This window comes from Scaptodrosophila lebanonensis, unplaced genomic scaffold, assembly GCF_003285725.1.
Source record: "Scaptodrosophila lebanonensis strain 11010-0011.00,11010-0021.00 unplaced genomic scaffold, SlebRS2 tig00000001-arrow-pilon, whole genome shotgun sequence".
NCBI classification, from domain to species: domain Eukaryota; kingdom Metazoa; phylum Arthropoda; class Insecta; order Diptera; family Drosophilidae; genus Scaptodrosophila; species Scaptodrosophila lebanonensis.
The window spans coordinates 11,120,676-11,144,768 of NW_022060529.1; the positions used below are offsets into that span (position 1 = coordinate 11,120,676).

Here is a 24,093-nt window from a genome sequence, read left to right on the forward strand (position 1 = left end):
CAGCTTCCTCTGACTGCGCTCAGATTGGAATCGCGCACAGTGCGCGCTCTCAGTAGTATGAGAGCACAAGCGCACTTCCGGGCCCCATTGACGCACACAAAATTTGGAGTTAAAAAGGCAGAACCACCTCATGACCACCCTCCGCTCAGCCCTAACGGCAAAAAATTTGAATGCAGAAGGCGCACACTTAAATTTCAAATCATTATTTTTATATAATTAATTAGAGACATTATAGCATTTCAGTTACCTAAATACATACACAGATCTGTTTATTGTTGTTATCTTAAACATACCAACATTTGTATATGCATAGAGTCACAATCAAAATTAAGTGTGATTAATTATAACAATGGCAATTGTCGGCTGTATTGCGAAGCTGCTGTGTAATTTTCAACAAAATTGTCCCAACTATTGGGTGAAGACCGTAAATCCATGCTGGTACGAGGCTCGTTATGTGACTAAAGTAGTACTAGAAGAGAAGCCAAAGCCCTGTGAGAAGACTAAGATCACGCCAATACTGAAGTCTCGGCTTCCATTACAGCGACCGTTTTAAAATTTGCGAATCAAGCGGTTGTCCATTGAAAATTGTAAACTATCTTCACCCATGTACATACATTCAATATTTATTAGGAAAACTTCAGACCTACGTGGTAAGTGCCATCAATGCTAATATTTAACTATATTGTAAACATATAAGGATGAGCGAGACATTTCTGGAAAGTAACAAAAATTGTTCGACTTCAAACAACATTTTTCTTTTAAGTAAAATCTATATACATACATACGCTAAAAGTCTTTTCCTACAACATTTTTACTTATATTAAAATTTGAAAATATATATCTGCACATTTATTTGCATATAGCCAAACATTTTTATTATACTATGTAACGATATTTAAAACTTTTCATTGTTATTTAACGGAAGATATAAGATTTAGTGTCCAAATAGTGGAGTGCTGGTAAATGCTCATAATAAACGCAAAACAGCGGTGCCACAGGCAGGAAACTAGCGATCTGGCAGCATTATTTTTGTATAAAACTTTGATGACAGGTGATGGCAGCTCAGTTTAGTGGTAGCACTGCTCAGTCTGTGTTTTGCTGTCCAACTGGACTGGGTGGGCCGCGTCGCGATCCAATTCGATTAAAATTATTTTTTGCAATATATAAAAAATTCCAATAGCAACCTTACTTTTGTGTTGATATATAAATGCAAACGTCATTACAAGTGCAGTGTAAACGCAAACAAAGCGGCCGAAGAGCACAAGTGATAAGAAAAATAATTCAACGTGAACAGAAAAATCTGGCTCGCGACAGAAGCAACAAATATACATACATAGATAGAAATCGTAATGTGTAAAAAGGCAAATAAAATGAAGCAAAGATTAAATAAATCTATAAGTGTGTTAGGTATTTGACCAGCATTTGCGGCCGCGTTCACGTCTGGCCTGTGTGATTGTTGTTATTATTGGAAGCTGCTTGGCTGACTTGGCACAAAATAGACTAAAAGAAAGAAAAAATTCGATGGACTAGAGCAACGTCGACGTCGACGTTGACGTTGACGTCGCCCCACCATGTATCCGCCCGTTGAACAATAATTTTACATATTCTTCATACACATATATATTCGTTTATATAAATGTATAAATGTGTGAAAGTATTTGTACATACATACATATGTATGTATGTATGTCAGTTTTTTGTTTGGTGTGCTCGAATCTACAACTCTACTATCGGTCTGCCTGATGACACGCGGAAGCAAAAGCATATTTATGAATGGCAATTATGTTTCGCTGCGACAAGTTTTTCTGTCAGACAGGCCCGTACCCCTCGACATGCATATCTTTTCCACTGGGAAGTCGTGACGTTTTCCAGTTGCACACAATCCGTGTTTTTTTTTTTTTTGTTTTGTAGTGCGTGTGTGTGTGTATGGGTGTGTATGTCGCTAAAAACGTCATAGCAACTTCACCAAAAGGCAAATAAGGCTATGGTTAGATAGGCTGATAAGTTGCACATATTTTTTTTTTGAATTTCACGATTTTATGGATTAAATGTTTTTCTTTTAATACATAATATTATAATAAAATTATGTAGTTTTTTACTACAACAAACTACTTTGAGAAGAATTTTTCAAAATTTCTTGTAAATTTACTTAGCTTTATATACAAACTGTTTGCATGTCTGACCGTACCCTAGGAAATATGACAATTTTCACTGTCTCTGCCCCATATTTCTTGGTATTTATCAACTGTAGGTGCTTTAACATTGTGTGCATACGAAACTATCTACATGTATATGTTTGTGCATAAATGCATGCAAATGTATAAATGTAAATATGCACATTAACGACCTCGACAAGTTTTCACCCTCGGCATACAATAGTAATTGTCATCATAATTCTTTATATTGCATTTTCTGCGGTTTTGCGAATTTCCTTGACTCCTTCAAAGGCCCTCAATTCCACAGCCAGAGCCACTCGCTTTTTAACTTACACATACAACAAAGAGTGCTGTTGTCATAAATATACATATTTATACATATACATATGTATACCTCCGCATGTGCACATATGCACGTTTGTTGTTGGCACGCCGTCACCACCTGTATGTGTTGGTGTGCACTAGAGGTGGGCGGGCATTGATTGTGTCTTTTATCGTGCCACTGCGTGAGTACGCGTGTTTTTGCTCCATGTTAGAATATTCAATAAAATCAATCAATCAAGTAGCTTGTTTTATGGTTAATAGGTGGTATGTACAATTTCGTAGTTCTTCGACTTACCTTTTGACCTGTGGAGAAAGTGACCTAAAGGCAATTTTCTATTTGCGGAAATTAAAATATGAATGAAAACTTAGTTTATTTTAGTTTTATTTTATGAAAACTTTCTATAAAACAACTACTATATTGGAAAAAGAAAAAATGTCTGTTAGCGTAGACTTATTTTACTTACAAGTAAATATCAAGTATTTTTATATTACGACCCATCTAAAAGCTATGCGTGTAATTTTCCAGCAATAATAATAATAAAATGTTCGCCGTTTGTGCTCGTGACGTTTTACTCAAAAAACACAAAGCCGGCCACCGTCCATCTCTAGTGTGTATCTGCTGTGCTCGTTTGCTGGCAAAACCAGCCTGTCTACCTACCCTGAATCTGTTGCGGCGCCCCCGCGCCATTCCCTTTACAATCGATGGTTGGCTGGCTGTCTGGCTCGTTTGCTTATGTACTTCTCTCTCTTTGGTGCGTTGTCATCTGGCTGCCGTATAAAGCCTCGTCCCTAGCTTTTGTTTTCTTAATTTTCATCGCATCGTGGCTTATATTTCGTACTTAATTGTTGCTTTTTGTGCGCTGTTGTTTTGTTTTTCTTTTGTAACTCGCCTAGTAAGAACACAAGTATATTGTCGAACTCAAATATATGCACACTTATGTAAATATGTACATACATACCTTCGTTTTCAATAGTCCCTAAATTACTTCCAAAAATGTAAATAGGTAGTTGTAATATTTTCTCTGTCTTTACGCAAATCCGTACCTTTCTTGTGAGAATCCACCATATTTTAATCAATAAAAGACCATATGGAAAACTTTATTAAGTGCCATTGGGACCCATTAATTTAAGCATTGATACACTACACTAAAAACAGAATTAACATACTGCACATTTCCCTCCCCAATAAGCATGGAAAATACCATTCTATACTTCTAAACTCCGTGTATGTAATGCATACATACAAACATATCTTAAAAATTTAGCTTCGATTAAAAAAAAAACAAAAATTATATTTAATAAGCTTAACTCAATATTTTTCAACTTCTATTTACATACATATGCACGAATGTACTACATACATACATACATATGTATGCCACAATATCCTCAATCTGCGGTCTCCCCCTCTACCTCACTTGATAGTACCCCATGTTCCGAGCTTGACGCTATTGTGAATGACGACTATTGCAGACGACAACGCATTATAAGCGTGCCTTCTTATGCTGATGACGTCTTTACAGCTGGGGCTAAACACCGCATCGCTCTCACGCCCCCGCTCTCACTCTCTCTTTCTCTGACGTGTGCGCATGTAGTCTAACATTGTGGTTGTTTGTGTGCCTCATCCTATTCCACTACATTCATACATTCATATTCAAAGAACTGTAAAATCATATGTACTCGGCTCCAGCTTCACAATGTTTTTCCACTGGAAGTTCATTCAGCTCTGATTTTCGTGTTTTTCCAAGTCCAACTTACCGTTACATGCCGCTACTTCGTTTAATTGAATGTTGATTCCTAGGGTCGTTTAGAAGCGCGTGTGTATATACATATGCATGTATGTATGTGCGTATGGCTGACGGTGGTTTCGTGTGTGTGTAGAAATAATAGAAACATCGTAAATAAAGAAAATGGGAAAAATTAAAGATGAAAACCCATTACACACGTTCAGATCGTATTGTCCAGCTGTGGTTAATCTTTTCGCACCAAAAAAGTTAAATGTTTATATGTACATACATATGTATGTATGAACGTATGTCCATATGTATGCACGTATATATTTGTGTATGTACGCACATGTGCGTTTAAATTGGCGTTACTAATAATTTGCATTTTGAACTACAATTTAAACACACAAATGTATGCCTCTGATAGATACATACATACATACTAACATACACACGTATTAACATACATATGTATGTACATACATATTACTTTTTAAGTGGCTTGTCTTTGGCGCTCGGTTAACGCTTCATTGAATTAGATCACAATTCGTTTGGGGACTTGAATTGTGTGTGTGTGTGCGTGCGATTGGAAGTGTTTTCTGCTTGCTGCGGAGATGGCTGCACGACCTTGGTGCTGTACATTAACCCATTAAATATGAATGTATGTACATACATATGTACATATGATCTCGGACCAGTAAACACTGGGCTTATTGAAAAATTGGCTTCGTTCATATTACACCTTTACAATATCTTGCACTTAAACTTAAATAAGTGCAATGTGTTCTTGCTAAAACATTAACTACATATAGTGAAAAAATATCAAAAAAAAAAAAATAAATAAAAGGTTAACTGCATCACTGTTTTAAAATTACAAACAGTGATGCAGTTAACCAGCGTTTAGTAAATAGTCTTATTAAAATAAAATTTAAACTCCTTAATGGAACACGTAAAAAGATGTTGTTTACTCGCGCATAGAAAGCGTCATTGTTTTCTTTGAAGATAAGAAAACAGAATCTGCCAAATCTACTCACTGCGGACACCATTATGTTGCTCTTCTGGCTATCTGTATACATACATACATGTATTTTGTTTTGCTATATATACATATATATACATAGGTAGATAGGTATATGTATGTACATATGTATATATATATATATATGCTTGTTTGTGTATATTATATGTCAGACTGATAAAAACAGCAACGCGAATATACATATGTGAATGCTCTAAAGGTCAAATACCATCGAATTTTTTCTAATTTTCTTTCTTTCTATAAATTGCGCGGGATATTAAAGTGAAACGATTTTAGCTTGTCAAATAAATCGCAGAAAAGTGTAATTTAAATAAATGAATTGTCAATTATAAAAAGTTCACAAAGGAAGCAGATGGCTTAAGAATATCGACAAACTGCAAAATCTGTTGAAGGCGATTGGGAGTGTGTGGCTTGGAGTTGTAAGCGGGTCACTTGAAAAGTGTTACCACGCGAATATGGCCAAGTCCATTGGCCATTGGATGAAAGGTTGCCGTAGCAGCTGTTGCAGCAGTAACAAGAGGCCCCCACAGCCCCCTCAGTGAAGTAACGCACAAATGTATGTTGACATCATCGTCTGTCGCCGCAGATTTTTATGCTTGCCATCAGACAGAAGCACATAATTGCAATTTTTCAATATAAACGGAACACGTCGGCGTACAGTTGCCGTCGCCTCTTTAACACATCTTCACTCGTTGCTTGTGTTAATTAAATAATATTAAAGTTGCTGGCGGCGCTGTTGTTGTCCACGATTGTGCGAGATTCTTTATAGTATTCTATGCGTTTATGTGTGTGTGTGCGTTATTGCTCTGGACGCGTCGCCAGCAGGTCTGTTACGACCCTCCACCGACCACCTCCATAACAACAGTAGCAGCCAGCAACGAAAGAAAATGCATTTTACGTGAATTTCCTGCTGAATTAATCGACATCAACGAAATCAACGCCTACTTCCTACGTCTCGTAGCGACTAGGGCACCTAAAAAGACAGCGTGACGTCAGGTCGATTAGAGAACAGAAGCAAAGACAGTCAGAGATGGCCGCCCCGTCAACGCCACAAAACTACAAAGTGCCCTCCACGAGTAAAATTTCCGTCGATAAGCTGCTGCGCGTTGGTTACTATGAGCTGGAAAAGACCATTGGCAAGGGAAATTTCGCGGTTGTCAAATTGGCCACGAACATTGTAACCAAAACTAAGGTAAGCATTTAGAGTATTTTTAGATGAAGAACGTGTAGTAAAGATTCTCGTACCTAAAGCCGAGCAATATTGTTCATGGTTTTCACTTTGTTAATTTGTTTGTAACACTTTTTTAGATGTTTTTTGCTATTTTTAGTTTTATATGATATCAATTTTTGAGAAAAATCTGTCAATTAGATTTATTTGTTTACAAAATATTAATATCTCTATTGGTATGGATATGTTAATAACCAGAAAAGAGTTTGCATTGCCTAACGTGTGGGTAAAACTCAAGTAGAATGCCAAAATCCTTGAGGAATTGATATATGTAGAATATATTGAGTTGAAGTAGATTAGGCCCGTTGATCCTCTAATCTGTTTATATACTGTAAAGCAACACGGTTTTATACTCTATGCAAACATGTTTACTAGACATTTAAAGATGAAATTAAGTAATACTTAAAAGGCAGCAGTAATAAGATTTCAAACACTATCTCTTAGGTACAAGTTTTGAAACCGAGAAGGAAACCAATTAAATATTATTTATTTTAATACAAATGTGAAACGGGAAGAGACCCGTTTTTACATATGTATGTTTGTAGTATATCGTAAGATGACGAAGGGAAAGAATTCACTTTGTGCACGTAAATAGCAAAATACGTATGAACTTTATTTCTTTTATCATATTATTATATCAAGTAGTTCAGAATAGACAAGTCTGGCCTCACGAAAAAAAAAAAATATTCATTTGCTCATAAAAATTGCTCGCATTATTTTTTGCTTATATGTTTTTTAAACCAAATATTTACACAAATTGTTGACAATACAAATTTGCCACTCATGTGGAGTTGTTTGGTTGTTTACTTTCAATTGGCATCAGAGAAGCACAGAGCAGGCCCAGAACACAGTTGCTTGCGCTGTCGTCATCGTTATCGTCGTCACACGATAATTGCTTTAAAATGTCTGATCTTAAAAACGTAAATTTCTTTACATTTGCTTACACATAACTACCTTACATGTGTACACTGTACACTTATGCAGATACATACATATGTATGTGTGTTGTGAAATAAATGAATACGGAAGAAATGCATTCTTTCATATAATAATTGACAATATCAATTAACACACTGTTTTTGTTATTGCTAAAACAAAACATTTGCATTTGTTTTCCTTAAATTAACTTGCTGATGTTCATTTGGAACTTTTAAAACCTTTAATTTGACTGCATAATGAGGTAATTAAAATCAAAATCTTTAGAAAAAAAAACAAATAATAAATTATAAAGATTTTAAAACTAAATTACAAATAAAGACGGTTGTTGTTAATCCTTAATATCTTAACTAATTTAATAATAATGGAAAGACTGTTCTCTTCTAGCTAATTCAAATGCTTGAGAATGTCTCATTATTTTATTAATTATAGCCGTTTTTATACCCTGTACCCTGTACGAGTGCACATGGAACACACAAAAGGAGGCTTGGTAGACCCCACAAAGTATATATATTCTTGATCAGCATGACAAGCCGAGTCGCTATAGCCATGTCCGTCTGTCCGTCTGTCTGTCTGTCTGTCTGTATGAACGCAAGGATCTCAGAAAGTATAAGAGCTAGAATAACCAAACTTGGTATACAGATTCTCCTGAGCCCGAGAAAGGACGAGTTTGTTCATTTTTTCTGATCCACCCCCCACTCCCCCTCTATTAACGATTTTCTATAACTCCCGTAATTCTAAGAATTTTGAACTAAAATTTGGTAGTCACATTAGGTTAGTGATTATATATCCGTATACCAAGTTTCATTATGATAGAATGATCGGAAAGAAAGTTATAGCCATATAACCAGGCCCAATACACACATACATACATATGTACAAGTACACAAACACGCATAGGCACGATTCTGATGTAAATGTATGTATGCATGTATGGAATTAATTAATTAATTAATTTAATTTCTTTTTTGTGGGGTGGTAGAGGGTAATTAAGAGTTGAGCCTGCTCGACTTCAGCATTCCTTTCTTGTTTCGTATATAATAAAAAATAGCCCAACACCTTGCAATAAAGCAAACTTAGAAAAGCTACAAAAAGATCAACATTTTCGCGATTTCGTTAAACTTTAAAGATATAGCTTCTCACCGACATTTTTTAATATTTTAGTTCAGCTGAAAAAAGTTCTTAGATTCAGACTTATAAAACTAAAGCTTCTGTCGAATGTTACCTGTAGTATGTCATTTAAGTTTGTCGCTTCGAGCAGCCAGAGGCAATTAAGTCAGTATTGTGGAAATTCATTAGCGGTTATTGATGACAGCTTAGTTGTAAAGTTTTGTTGCAACGGATGATCATTTTTCAGATATTTTATTATTCACCTTTTCACGTCTCTGGTGTCTGCTATCAGCTTTGGCCAGCGACGCTGTTGTGTGCTTATATGAGCACTTGATACAAGTATTTAAAATGCATTAAATAGCATTTTGCTCTTTAAACACTCGCTGCAGAGATAATGAGTCACCTTCAACTGGGGACGGCAGGCATAGCAGAAGCTTACGGGCAAACAGCTGTGCGATAGTTTCTGCTGTTCGAGCGCGTCTACCAAATTATCGCATTCTAAGTAGTACCCTACTCTGCAAAAATTGAAATGAAAAGTTTATCGCATTCAGAAGAGAATTCACGTTTAACAGTCCGACAAACACTCGAAAACATTTCACGCAGTCGTATGCTCACAATTGTCGGAAAACAAGATTCGACTCTGGATGCCTTGATTGTGCCTCGCGATTCCCACTCAACTACATACATACATACATATGTATGTATACGTATTTTATTCGAAATTATTCGAATAACAAAGACGAAATTTTGTTCTTCCGCCCAGTTCGCTTTATTGACATATGTATGTATGTATGTATGTAAGAACACATATGTACATACTCGTATGTATATGTATACATCTTTGTATGAAAGTTCGTATATAAAGATGAGTCTTAAGCGTTTTTCAGAAGTTTATGACTACTCCGGTTCCGGCACTCTTGATCGTGCCTGTTTCTGCATTGTGTTAATTAATTGAATTTCTTTTGATAACGACCCAGCTGTTTGTCAATTTCAAGGTCCACTCTTATCTTATTCTGTATTCCCGATTGCTGCACGTGTCTTTATGGGCGTTATTATGTACTAATTTTTTACATGTTAAGTCCAGTATTTACCAGAGCATGAATGTTATCGAAACGAAAAATTCCATATAAAATGTAAACAACCTTTTTCTCTACATGATACAAATTTGGTTTCGTTATTTGGCTCAACAGAAAATAACGAACAGTAACAGCAACCAAATCTATTCGATAAATGTGTCGTCTATGTGTGAAATACATAAATACATATACACTTATCAGCAATATGGTAGTTTCGTGCGAAAAATTGAAATTTTTGATTGCGATTGCCGTGTATTCAATTGATTATTCCACATCAATCAATACCAGCGCTTATTTTTGTCAATCTATAATCCAGCATGGGATTTATTATAATCCTTTATATGTTTCGGATAGACAAGCAAATATATTAACGGATTATAGTAAAAAAGAATATGTGAAGTTATTTAAAAAAGAAACAATGATTTAAGAATTTTCTGACATTTTTCTACTGGTCATTGAGGATTATTCTTTTTATATAAATTGGATAAATTTCGATTCAATTCGTTTTAAAAACAGTTAATAAACTCAGTTTAAGCAATTACTTTTATAGCATACAAGTATATTTGATATAGTGTACCGATTTTGATTAAACTTTAAATTCTAATGAGCCACTCTTGAAAACTATCATCGTTTTTAATATACGTAAATATTTTATTAGGCGCGATTTGTCACTAATTTGAGAATTAGACCAAAAACAGAAAACTTAAATCAATTTCCATTTAAAATTAAGTTAAGCTGAGATTATGTTTCTACAGAAAGAATCTGCAGCTGGTGGTTGAAATGAATTGTGAACTAACGGTATTTGTCTTCTTCTTTTAAGCGTTGAATGGTTTCATTTTTTATTGCAGAATTTGTAAATGCAGAAGAGTGAGACAAATAAATATGCAGTATTACAATCTCCCAAATACTCATTGTTATACTCTGTACATGAAATGTACAAGAGTATATTAGGTTTGCGGGAGCTGAAAAATGTAACAGGCAGAAGGAGGCGTGGCAGACCCCACAAAGTATATATATTCTTGATCAGCATGACGAGACGAGTCGATCTAGCCCTGTCTGTCTGTCTGTCCGTCTGTCCGTCCGTATGAACACCTGGATCTCAGAGACTATAAGAGATAGAGACACCAAATTTTGCACGAAGATGCGTTATGTGTGTATTCTATACGAGTTTGTTTTATTTTTTTGATTTTCCCCCCCACTTCCCCCCTATGGGGGTTTTCCCGATTTTCCATTCGTATAATCGCCTATATCTCGGAGACTATAAGACCTAGGAACACCAAATTTTAGTCCCAGATGCCTTATGTGAATACGCAGAAAATGTATATTTTGGAATTCCCCTCCCTCCCCCCTCTACCCCGCAAATCGTAACTCCCGTAATTCTTGGAATTTCGAACTAAAACTTTGGAAATACCCCCAGTTAGTTATTATGTGTCCGTATGCCAAATTTCATTATGATAGACCGATTTAACAAGAAGTTATAGCCATAAATATATTTGCTGATGCAGCGCTGCTCAAGCGCTGCCCGCGGCTGTTGTTGATGTTGCTGTTTGGTTGACTGCGAAAATGCTTACACAGACACGAATAGATGCGCATAGGCATACATACACTCACACAGACGCAATTGCTATGTAAATGTGCAATTATACACCCTTTACGTGAGTTCGAATACCGAGAGAGGTAAAATCGATCAAATTTTTTTTTTATTTTCTTAATTTTTTTATTTTCTATAATTATTGTAAACATATGTACAGAGTATTTCAAAGTCGGGACACCCGACTTTAGCTTTTTTACTTGTTTTTTTGTTAAAACTATCTAAAAAATTAAACATTTTGGTTGTATCGATAAACGTACTTGCATTTTCACAAATATTTTTAAAGATCTATGAATATTGTTATGGCAACGATTATATTTTAACTTGGCTATGTTCCGTAAATGTTATACGTTTATTTAAACATTTAACCTAGCAACTAAGTATAATCATCGTGCGAAATCGTTGGATGTATGAGTTGCGAATCAAAATTCGAGTTTTGCGTTCGAGGTATTTTTGTGTGCTTCTGAAGTTAACGCTACTGGGACAGACACACTAATGTTTATCGACAACATTCACGTATATGTGATAACGAAGGCGTTATCAAGTGTTCGGAGCCTCAGTACCTCCCACGCCGTTAGACCGTCCCTATACATATGTATGTACATACATATGTATATACCAAAGCCATATGATATGATGCATAATTACATATGCAGTATAAGGGGAAAAAATAGTTTGCAAAACAATCACGTGCAATTCATGTGTATTTCACACCCTTCCTACACGTATTTTCAATCAAATTGAGTGCGCCCTTTCCTATAGTATCGTATTGTCTGGCGGAGAAGCGGCAAGAGCTGCTGATTCTCTATGCTGAGAATCAGTTAAAAGCACCAGCACGCGCCGTATTTGTTGACACTGTTTGTTACCATTTTATTTATTTTGTTCCTGCCTCTGCGATAAGACTACTTATTTGAAGTGGATCTACCATACAATAAGTACACAAACTTGCATACATATACATACATATTCTTATATCTTTTAGCTAAGAGTGTGTTGCTAATTTATTTTCTTGCAAACGATACTACATTGTTGTAAAATACAAATATTAATATTTTGGCAACACAATGTTGTCAACTAAGTCATGTTCGTGAGGAAGAGGCTAGGAATTTAAGAGCTTGTAAATTCAACTAATTCTTTATGAACATCAGTCCAACTGCAATAATGCGAATTTTTTTTTTTTTTTTTTTTTTTTTTTTTTTTTTTTTTTTTTTTTTTTTTTTTTTTTTTTTTTTTTTTTTCCAGGAACAGTCGGTTGCACTTTTGCATATACATAAAGTATTCCGAAAAGTATGAGAGCTGATTTAAAACAATCTTTACTATAAATCTTGGTTTTCTGTGTTGCAGCCGTCCTGCGTTTTTTGTCCAAATCACGAGTTTGTAATGTGGACAAAATTTTGTTCATTAAAATCTTCAATACCTACTTGTATTTATCTCTACATCTGTCACGTGATAAGCAGGCTGTGTAATATGTTCATTTAATTAGAAACATACACACAGAATTCAAAGTGCAGCAATTGTTTACGCTTTTCCACTATTCAGCTGGGCAATGGGAATATATTAAGGGGAGAAGAGCAGAGGCAGTACTGAACCCACATAAAGTTTGCTGACCTTTGGCACAGTTACTCTGTTAACAGGGAACTGGGGCGACCCCAATGCAGAGGCAGGCACAATTGTGTGGTGAAAGGAGCAGTAAATTGTAGAAGCAAACTAAGGAACGAGCCAAGAGCAGGACAACAGTAGATGCAATGAATAGATGTGATTGCAGCAGCAGCAGCAACAACACCAGAATCAGTGAGGCTTTGGGGCATGGAATATACCACTTGTAAGGCAGGCAATCACAATTACAATCACAGCAACAAAGGGCGCACATATCGCTGGCAGGGACACACAATCGAGCTATCGATTTAACACACAACCACTGGCGGGTGGCCGTGGCTCTGGCAACACGCTTGATTACCGCATGTAAATAGCAACAACAGTGTTTTTGCCTTCACGTTGCAAGGACTTACTATACGTTGCGCATACGTGTAAAGAGTTATTGTCATTCACTCACTTGCTTTGGAAGCCCATATGGCACATGTTCATCAGTTGAGTAGCCTAGAGGACAAAAAGGAAACGATGCCGCTTGAACGACAGCAACTGAAACAGGAAATGTTAAAGCCTGTTAAGAAAAAGACACATACAGCGACAAGCATTCTCTGTGAACTGACACGACTCAAGTCCCAGCAAAAGTATCTTGAATGCAATCAGGTTAAGCTAAATCCAAATCACTTTCTTGACGATGACACCCCTATTGAGGATGTAGACCATAGCACTAGCCCAAACAATGGAGGAGAGTTGAAAGAGGCCAAGAACGCAACTGACCTTCGAAATTCCGAAACAACGATCGCCAGCCTCATAAATGAAATCGAGCATTTGAAATTTTTGTTGAACGAACAGCTACAAGCATATCGCAACGAGAAACGTGACGAATTGGGCGATATGTGGCACTATATAACTGCAATCAAGGACGATGTATTCCGACCAGAACGCCTCAGCCAATATACGACAAATACTTTACGCGAACGCATCATCGGTATCAACGCTCAATTAGATCGCTTGAATGTCAAAAATTCAAACGATCTGCAATCACTTCAGAAGGCTTACAACAAAATGGAGCAAGAGGTCCAGGTTCTATGGAAAGGTGGATTTTAGTGATGACTTTAAGATTAAATTAAATCGAATTGATGCGGTTAATATAATAAAATCATTTGTACTGAGTTTTGTAGCCCCAAAAACGATTAAAGCACCAGAATTACAATCCAATAATGTGATATAACAATAAGTTTTGTTTACTGTAGATAATGCTTAATAGATATATGTATGTATATTGAGATTCACTTAGATTCACAAGGGTCTATTGATTTTCTTTTCGATTGAATGGAGTCAAATGTTGGAACAGTTTTGCTTTAACTTCACTCTTTCTAGGTTTAAAGAGCTCAAGGTCGTAAGGTTTACAATACGTTTTTTAGCTAAATAGTAAATTAACAATACCAAATATTTATTCATTCATTACTTGATCTTTCCAATTAGAAAAAATATAAATTGGTTTTAAAATTAAATTAAATTAACTGATCTATAGATAGAGAATTTTTATTTTGTTTGGCATGTTACAGGTACATATGTTTGTATGTACATATGTATGTATGTATGTATTTATGAACAGACGAGTCGATATCGATATGTTTTTGTAACAACGAATCGTGCAACGCAGTTTTAGTTGAAGAACAGCGGGAGAGAGAGGTAAGGTTACAAAGTATACAAGAGTCGTTCTGTTGCGACGTAAACACTTTACCCGTATTATTACCAATAAAAAACAATAACATTTTTTTAACAAAAGCAAAGTCATGTGCTTGAAATCGAGAGAAAGTAAAAAAGAATGAGTATGTAGATTATTTATTTTCGCGAAATTCCCTTAGACACACGCCCAATGGTGACGGCCTCATAAAAATCAATTAAAATTATAAAACAATAGCAACAAAAATGAGTTATTGCCAGCATGAAAAAGGCATTGAGAGCAAAAACAATTTTTGCAGGGGGAAATAAAAATAATTTGTTGAAAACAAAAATCGACTACGACAAATAAAAACCGGTGCCACTCGACAAGAAGATCGCCAACGATTGACTTCACTCGGCAATCACGAAGATAATGATGATCATGATCGTGCTGCTGTTCTCGATGTCGCCTCGCTCTCGCGTGCATGTGTTTCGTTCAGTGTATGTGTGTGTGAGAGAGAAAGATAGGGAGAGAACGCTCTCGCTGCGCGCTTTTTATTGTTAATTATCTTACTTTTTGTTAAATTATTATTTGTCCGTCTGACAACAAGAAAAATAAACATTCAGATCGTCGACAACAACGACGGCGAAATTGGTGAGCATGTGAAAATGCTTTGTTTTTGTTTTTTTTTTTCTGTTGCCGCCGCCATCAGATCCATAGCTCCATGCTTCTCTGATATGCATACATATGTATGTTCATTCATATGTGTGTATGCATGTGAATTAATATACATACATATATATATATATGTGGATGCATAGCCCCAACACGCGCGCCATGTATGGCTGTAGAGTGTTGCTGTTGTTGCTGCTGTAGACGGCGAAATTTTTGCCACCTACCAGCTGACGCCAAACAGTCGTACATATGTACATACATACATACATACTATGTACAATAACGTTTGTATGTATGTATGTAAATGTGAGTACTTGTTTAACGACAAAACGATACCGAGCTTGATTATTTCTCGCTCTTGTTATACCCTACACCCGAAGCGTAAATGAGGTGTATTAGATCTGTTCAAATGTTTGCAACAGAAAAATAACTTAAAATTCTAAAATTTTTTTAAAAACTATTAAGTTAGTCGCGTTGTTTAAGCTCGAATTCGTAGAGATTTTAGAAAGCAAAAAGGTGAATCTTTTGTCATTATTAATTATTAAAAAAGGAATTTACATTTACATTTTGTAGTAAGAAATATTGAGGAGGAGCACAGAGCGGCGGAGAGTATTTTTTAGCCTATACCCAATCGATAAGAAAGCTTTATTATCTTTGTATTATTGGTTAAAAAAAAAAAAAACAACACACCGATATTAAACATTTTATTCATGACGAGACCGTCTGTCTGGATGAACGGCTGAGCCCACATTAATTGAACTTGATATGTATCTAGACTCTTCGCATCCCTATGCAACAGGAATGTGTTTCTTCTTCCCGCTACAGAATTTCTGGAATATCAAAGTTCGAAAGTTACATAAACCAAACACATGTTATTTATAGAGCTCCCTAGCTCTATTTAAATTTTCACCAAAGTTAATCCTGGAAAAAGTTATTAGTGTATTACGCCCCCTTCCCCTTTGGATTTGATTTGTTTAGTGTTCAGTGCATCATATTATAATGTCGGTCTTTCCCATCATTATTCCATTGCAGGTTGCCATCAAGATTATTGACAAAACATGCCTAAACGAGGAATATCTGAGCAAAACATTTCGAGAGATTTCAATACTGAAATCGCTGCGCCATGCACACATTACGCGCCTGTACGAAGTTATGGAATCGCAGTCCATGATCTACTTGGTCACAGAGTATGCGCCCAATGGCGAGATATTCGATCATCTGGTGGCCAATGGGCGCATGAAAGAGCCCGAGGCGGCACGCGTTTTCGCTCAACTCCTTTCGGCCGTACAATACTGTCATCTGCGTGGTGTCGTGCATCGCGATCTCAAGGCGGAGAACGTGCTACTCGATAAGGACATGAATATCAAAGTAAGTATCTCGCCAAGTACGTTAACCATTTCTTGCAATGTGCAGTGAGTGTCAGGTTAGGCATACAATATACATCATATTTATGTATGTATGTATACATATGTTAAAGTAAGGTAGTTGTTGAAACAAGGATATTCTTTTAAATGTTCCAACTTTTATCGATTTGAATAGAATAAACATTTTCTTCATATTCTTCCCCTGCAATTCTGTAGTCTCCTATGTTAGTTAAACTTCCATAAATTCGTTTTATTGGAAACAATTTCAAGAGCCGAACTAATGACAATTTTTTCTTGCAGCTGGCTGACTTCGGTTTCAGCAATCACTACGAAGAGGGTTCTCCGCTGCGCACTTGGTGTGGCTCTCCGCCCTATGCCGCACCAGAAGTATTTCAAGGACTGGAGTATGATGGGCCAAAGTCAGACATCTGGAGTCTAGGTGTCGTGCTCTATGCGCTTGTCTGTGGCGCTCTGCCCTTCGACGGCAAAACTATTTTGGAGCTGAAAAGTCGCGTGGTGCAGGGAAAGTTCCGCATACCATTCTTTATGTCCCAAGGTGAGTGATCTGCCAGTTCCCCAAGTATAATTCCATTGACAATGCCTTGTTTGCAGATTGCGAACATCTTATACGTAACATGCTCGTGGTGGAGCCCGATCGTCGGTACACGCTCAAACAGATCATGAAGCATCGCTGGCTAAGCGAATGGGTTGATCAATTGGAGGATTATGGGGAGACAATGACGGCAGCGATGACCACGACATCAATGCCCTTGGCATTGTCCTCATCGGCTTTTGGCAGCGCCAGCGCCTCCAACATGTCCGCGTCCACCTCCTCCCTGCCGTACAGTGCAACACATTCCGGTACCGCCACTCCAATTATGCGGAGCGGCAGTAGCAGCAGCTTTAGCGGCTTTGGTCAGACTGGTGTCGATATGGCGTCCGCGACATCAACTTCTGTGCCACAACTGGACTCTGTTGTCATGACACACATGCTCCAGTTGCCTGGTTTAACCGCCGACATGATTGCCCAGTCAGTGCACGAACAGCGCTTCGATAACATATATGCCATATATAACTTGCTGCACGACAAGCTGCAGCAGAAACGACGCGAAAGCCAAAGACTGCAACACCATGCCAATCTCGCATATTCCAGGTAAGCGCACACAAAAAATAAAATGTAACACTCTAATTGAAAAACAAATAATTTATGGAAAATAGGAACATATTTCTTAATGTCCGTAGTCTATTTATTAGGCTAAATATTTTACATAACATTTGTATTAAAATTTTCATCTTTGATTATAGATCGCGCCAGACCAGCATTACAACGGGCGTTGTGGATCGTTCTGAACCCGTGAAACAGGAATCTCTCGATCGGTTGAGTCCACTTACCAATGCGAATGCTTCCAGTACAACGCTGGGCTTTGGCTGGACTGACGTGGCCGTAGATTTAGAAAAGTTTGGCGATCTAGAGCTCGAATGCATGGCGCGAACAAACGAGGTAAGTTGGCTTGGCACGTAAGGTAAGGGAATCAATAAGCATCCACCATCTTTGCAGCCTGCCAGCAGCAATCCACAGCAGTTGAACGCCAACGCAGGTGGCATCAACGGCACAAATACACGACGACACACGGTGGGGCCGGGAGATGTGGCACACGAACAGGCACTAGCCAATCCCCACGGTGTACCTCCCATAGACTTCAAGTGTGCTCCGCAATGCAATGAGCCCCCTACGCCATACTATCCAATAAATCTGCCGATGTTGCAGAATCAGCCTCTGCAAAATCTCACCATAAAGGATCAGCATTTGCTCAAACCGCCCGTGGTCATGGGTGCCAGTAAGTATTTCCGTACCAACTTCAATAGGAAGCCAGCCACTTAACTGTAATCTCATGGATTCTCGTTCAGGTTCATTTGGACGACGTGCCTCGGATGGTGGTGCAAACCTGCATATTTACTATCCCACATCAATAAGTAATATGCCAGCTGCACCTGCACAACAAATGGACACCTCCAACTACTACATAAATCCAAATTTGAACGCTGCCACAGGAGTGCCTAAGGATCTGCCGCCGCTGAACGAGCAGGGCCAGCCCCTAAGTCCCATGCAGTGCTCAACTGGGGAAAAGAATGGCGAGGAATGCAGCGAGGAGATACAAATGTATTTAGTCCCACCCTCTCTCTTTGTTATAATTATTTAAATTAAATTATTTTATTCTGCAGCTACATGCAAAAGCGCGGCTGCGTCAAACGCCACACCGTTGGCTGCACCGACGATCTTGCAGTTAGCCACAGTCCCGCAGAAATGATCCACTTGCAGGTTTCTCCGGGAACCCAAGGACAAGGGCAAGCGACTTCCGGTGGTGGTAATATGCGCACCAGACGCACAGGACTGCCCACCGTCACAGAGAGACCGCCAGGTACAGTTTTGATTCCTTTATATAGCATAACTTCCATACTCAGGCAATTGCTGCATGCATTGATTACTAATGCGTCAGCGCTTATTGAAAGCTTCAGAAAATATAAAGAAAAAACTAACATTTACACGATTTATACAAAAAGGATGTGTTCAGATAGACTTAAGTAAACAAATTTACGGAATTTTGATAAATTCCCAAATTTTTTGAGAGCAATCGGCAACAGGACGATGCTAAACATATGAATATTTAACATAGTTAGGAAAATGTATTCAGGCATGTTTTCGCTTCCAAATTTAATCCTATTTTCAGAAGTAAAATAAAAATGTAATATCCGATTTTCACTGAGTAATTTTCCGAAATAATTATTTATTGTAGCTAAAACAATTAAGGTAGCCTGTTTATTATTCAGTGCTGCTACTTACATTTTTAACAAAAATTCATGAAGGAAACCCGAATTCCTTAAATCTAACCAGAATAACGAGTATACAAGTATAGACTATTAGGTGTAATAAGGGCAGCATAGCATTTATAAGTTGGTTGGTCATCATTTCAATATTATTTTAAACTTATTTGTAATTATATTCATTTAATTCAGTGCTTTTGTTTATTTAATTTTTTCCTTTTCCGTTTTATGGTTGATGTAAATGTTTGGTTTTTGCCTTAAATGTTGTTGAACTGTTAAACGTAAAAAACGTTGCCGCCGCACCACAACCACAACATAAACAACAACTCTCTGCTTTGCGCGCTTGATCCAATCCCGTAACGCTAAATTAGTAATTTGTCCCGAGCTTATACGGGAAGTCGAATCTCGCATGAATCGCAATTACCTGCCACCCACGCTGAAGTCGCTGAGCCAATCCCCGCCCCAATCTCTGCTGGGTGCAGCTGGTGGGTGCGGTGGTGGTGCTGGCGGCGCAAGTAGTAGTCACGGGTCATTGCTGCAGCACCAATCGGTGGCCTCAGTGCCGCTTGTGTCGCCTGCATCTGCGGCCAACAACAGGCGCGCTTATAATTATCGTGTGGCCCACAGTAAGCTGCCCACTGTGCAGGAAGGTGGTAAGTTTTATATAATTTGCATTATATTTTCGTTTCGGTTCCATTTAACATTTTTGTTGAGTATTTGTGTTTGTTTGGTTGAGTGCCCTCTAAAATTGTCGCCACACAAAGCTGCATACACGTTTGTTGCCATCTATTACAATTCCCATGCACTCGCACTAATTTGTTTCTCCATCTCTCTTGTCACCCGTGCTCGCACCTGCCAATGCCATTCAGCGACCGTAGGACGTTACAGTCCCGTGCGTCGTGCCTCCGAGGGCTCCAAGTGCCAGTTTCAAGGACCGTTGCAGGAGTGCCAGTCCCTGCAGAAAGGTATCGCTCAGAGAAATTTTTTGGTTGCACCTAGTCCGCCGCTTTTAGAAAATTCGGCCAGTTTGCCCGGTAAGCAAAAAAAACTAAGAAATCCCGCAAGAAAGTTCCCAACCTGCACATAACAGATGACGTCCCACCCAAGCGACAACAATTTTATAATCCCTTTTATGTTGTATAGGTTCACCCATCCATGGCAAGCCCACAGGCTTACAAATGCCTTTGCGGCGCGGGCCGGATATTGAGGTACCGCCGGAGGCAATCAAGAATTTGATCCCCGCCCTGGAACGTCTGGTGCAGGAGCAACGCATCAGCTTTGTCGTAGCCAACAAAATTATCTCGACCAATCAGGTGCCCATTGAACTGGCCCCTCCGCTGGGACTGACAGCGCACGCCTCCAGTGCAATTGTGTGCGGCGGCGGCGGTGGTGGGCACCTGGATCTCCAGCACCACCAGCCGGTGCATAGCAGCTACAATAATGTGGCACCATTAATGATGCCCCAAACGGGGAATGGCGCGCCCGGCGGGCCTTTCAATGCGTCGCTGACGACGGCTAAGCAAATGTTCGGCCAACCCATATGTGGCTATCAGTATCAGCAACCTACTGTTCCAACGTTGCAGTCGCCACAGCAACAGGCTCCATTACCCATGGGCGGCACCCTGGTGGGTCAGTTTAGCAACATCACTCTGGGTGCTGGCGTTGGTGCAAACAACAGCAGCGGCTGCCAGTCCCCCATCTATAATAGCTTTGGATGCAGCGCCTCGCCAAATCCATATTCTTCGCATGACACAAGCCACTGCAACTTCAATCCGTGTGCCGGTGGCTCGTCGCCACTGCATCAAATCACCAAGGGCATATCGGGTTTAAGCACTGGCGGTGGTTCCATCACACGTGGCACGTCGGCGGCCAGTGAGAGCGTCCAACCATTGGACTTATCCATGGAAGTGTGCAGCGGCAGCGAACAAGCATCGGACTATGCCGCACCCAACTGGTTCTTGCCAACGGCCTCGCAATACGATCCAAAGCCGCTAAATCTGTCGCCAGCGCAGCCTGTGCGCGTTGTAACCACCCCGCCCGCTTCTCCTAATCTGTGTATTATTCAGGAGGAGAATGGAAATGGACAAACGTGCCACACCATTACCACCGGCACGCCCTATGCGGGCTGTACGGCCGGCATAACGCCACAGATTTGTCTGACCGATGTGCAAGGAAGCGAAATAACGCTGGTGGCGCTCTCTTCAGACACCAGTCGCGATAGTGAGGACTCGCTGGAGCCACACACGCCCATAATGTCGCTGCAGGTACCTATCCAAGCATAATCCCAAAACCACCTGTTTAACATTTCTCTCGCGCAGGGTTTGATTATCACGGAGCCGAGCAGCGACATGCCATCGATAACGCGAGGAATCGGACGCAAGGCTAGCCTGGATAACGAGCATAATCCTCCGCATGGGGCGCCATCCGTGCACGTAAATGCCAATGCGGCGACAACTGTGGCCGCGGCCAACTCGAGCACGGAGGCGCATAGGCGTGGCAGTGACAAGTCACTTGGCTTCTCCGACGACTCCTTGAGCAACGACTCGAACAACTTGTCGCCCTGCCAGGAACCGTCGGCCAGCTCTGGCTTTAAATCAGACTCACATTCTGAAATGGGTGACCATACAGAGTGTGGCCATCTGACCCCTGATTCTATGTGCGATTCCCGACGCATGTCCGACGAGATGTGCTATGAAGTTCCGCTGCCACACGAATGTTCCAACTTAGACTCAACGCGCATTCTTGAAATGGTCAAACAAACCATCGACTCCACCATGCCACCCAAGGGTTCTGTGCTACACAAGGGCAGCATCTCGTCGGAGGACAGTGGTGTTGAATCCCGCCACTGCAGCACCTCGTCCTGCACCAAGTCAGCGACTACCGTCAACGAGTCGGCAGAGGGGGGAGCTGTTGATCTGCCAACGACAAATCTTAGTCTGGAATACTCAGGCGGTCTGCAGATCGAGCTGCAGGTGTGCGAGGGACGCAGTCGCGATCACCACGGTTCGGCCAAAGGCATCAAATTGCGTCGCATCTCGGGCGATCAGTTCGAATATGGAAAGATATGTCAGCAACTTATCAGCACCATAACTATGCAGCAGGTGGCTGGTTAAGGAGGAGTTGCGTGTGTGTCTGTGTTTCTACTACAAAAATTATGACTTGCCTAAAACTTTCGTAGCTGTGATTAAAGCCGTTATGTGTGTATGCGTGCAAACAAAAGTTTGTGTATGAAAGTATGTATGTATGTGTGAAAGACTTGCATTATCCTTGGCCCAGTTGTAGATGCATTGTGTAGCTAACTGTAACTGCAAATGAAAGAAACCCCATTAGAATCGGTTTATAAAAATACAGCCCGACAACAATATTAAATCGCATGCTTATGTACCATAAATGCATATATATATCTAATAAATATAGTGTATTTCTTTAGAAGAGTTTCTTAAAAAGTTTGTTCAAATTTTATATTCTTAAATTAAAAATAGGGGATTTTAATCAAAATTTTATTATTATTACCAGCACAAGTACCTTTGTATATTCAAGTAGCAAGCAGTGAACACTAACTAACTATATCATCTTTTTGAATCTATATTGCTCATTGATTTAAAAAAATTGTAATAAAGCACCATTAATATATACATAGTATACCTATGTACATATGTTTGTGTGTGTAAAAAAATCTATAAACACAAACGCAAATTTTATAAGACAAACAATATTAATGGTTATCTACAAATAATTTGTATTTTTTCACTATTTTCTCGGTTGCGCATAGTTCCAACTGTTTACATTTTGTTTAAAACGGCACCAAAATACATTCCAGTAGCAAAAATGTTGTCGATTTTGTTAAGTACACGTTTCATTGTATTTCTCTAGTTAGAATTAGGGAGCGTTGTGGTTTTACTGTAAAAATGCACGCGCTTTAAAATTGTTCACTAAGATTTTCCTTAGTCGAAACACCAGTTAGGCACGCAAACGCAATTCGCTTCGCGTTTACTCCAGATATGTGAAGGATAATATATATAGAGATATGTACATAGATAGCATTAAATATTAGTTTTGTGCAATCCGATAAAAGAAATTGACATCATTTAATTATAATCTTCTTCTGCAATAAAAATAATTGATTGTTTGTAAGCAGCAATTTGCTCCGTTAATTTTAAGCTTAGCTAAACACTTTCAATTCCATTATACATCTTATGGTATTGTTACGTAAAATAAATCCTTGATTTTTCGATACAGTTAATTCTAAGCTCGATTCCTTCACAATTCTAATGGTATTGTGTGTGTAAAGAAAAACGTAGGGCGTTCTATACAATTGCGTTGTGTTTAGATGAAGCGCCGGCGATACAAATTACTACTTATTGTTTAAGCGAATATTGAGAAAAGAAATCTATTTTTAAAAGACTGCTGTGATTTTACATGTAAATACTTATTTTAATGAACGGAAATCAACAACAAAAATGTAGTTATATAATTACAAATTTCAACTATCTAAAATAAATTACCAATTCTCTAAGCATCAAATTTCATATATTTATACCTTGTACCCAACGGGTAGTGACTAGTTTTTATTTCAAGCTAAGGGGAAAACAGAACACTATTAATGGACCATGAAGGAGCCACTGGCAATAACAAGCAGTCCATTATTCGGTCTGATCCACGAAACACAAAGTTGGACCCTAAAGTATCTCACTTCCTCCAAAAACCGTTCGATTACCCTATTGCGCCTAAGTGACGAAAACCTGTACCTGAAATTCTTCCTTAAGATTAATCTTTCAGAAACATATA

The 24,093-nt window shown here is 38.7% G+C and overlaps 2 protein-coding genes across 4 annotated transcripts; both read left to right on the plus strand.

The window, feature by feature from the left end:
* Nucleotides 1–1,159: 1,159 nt before the first annotated feature.
* LOC115634549 lies at nucleotides 1,160–23,829 on the plus strand. 3 transcript variants are annotated; one of them, XM_030512959.1, is made up of 13 exons: nucleotides 1,160–1,346; nucleotides 5,509–6,438; nucleotides 16,151–16,486; nucleotides 16,783–17,038; nucleotides 17,095–17,635; nucleotides 17,788–17,983; nucleotides 18,041–18,320; nucleotides 18,391–18,643; nucleotides 18,706–18,902; nucleotides 19,677–19,958; nucleotides 20,175–20,339; nucleotides 20,449–21,569; nucleotides 21,624–23,829. In XM_030512959.1, the coding sequence occupies exons 2-13, from the start codon at nucleotides 6,277–6,279 to the stop codon at nucleotides 22,416–22,418; spliced, it is 4,584 nt and encodes a 1,527-aa protein (XP_030368819.1). In that variant the 5' UTR covers nucleotides 1,160–1,346; nucleotides 5,509–6,276; the 3' UTR covers nucleotides 22,419–23,829. The 3 variants fall into 3 exon arrangements, with proteins under 3 accessions (XP_030368819.1, XP_030369599.1, XP_030370412.1); XM_030513739.1 differs by having other exon boundaries at nucleotides 20,184–20,339; XM_030514552.1 differs by lacking the exon at nucleotides 19,677–19,958 and having other exon boundaries at nucleotides 1,161–1,346; nucleotides 20,184–20,339.
* On the plus strand, nucleotides 12,703–13,995 carry LOC115621639. The gene has a single exon (XM_030515738.1). It carries the CDS (start codon nucleotides 13,258–13,260, stop codon nucleotides 13,879–13,881), a length of 624 nt encoding a protein of 207 aa, XP_030371598.1. The 5' UTR covers nucleotides 12,703–13,257; the 3' UTR covers nucleotides 13,882–13,995.
* Nucleotides 23,830–24,093: the final 264 nt, after the last annotated feature.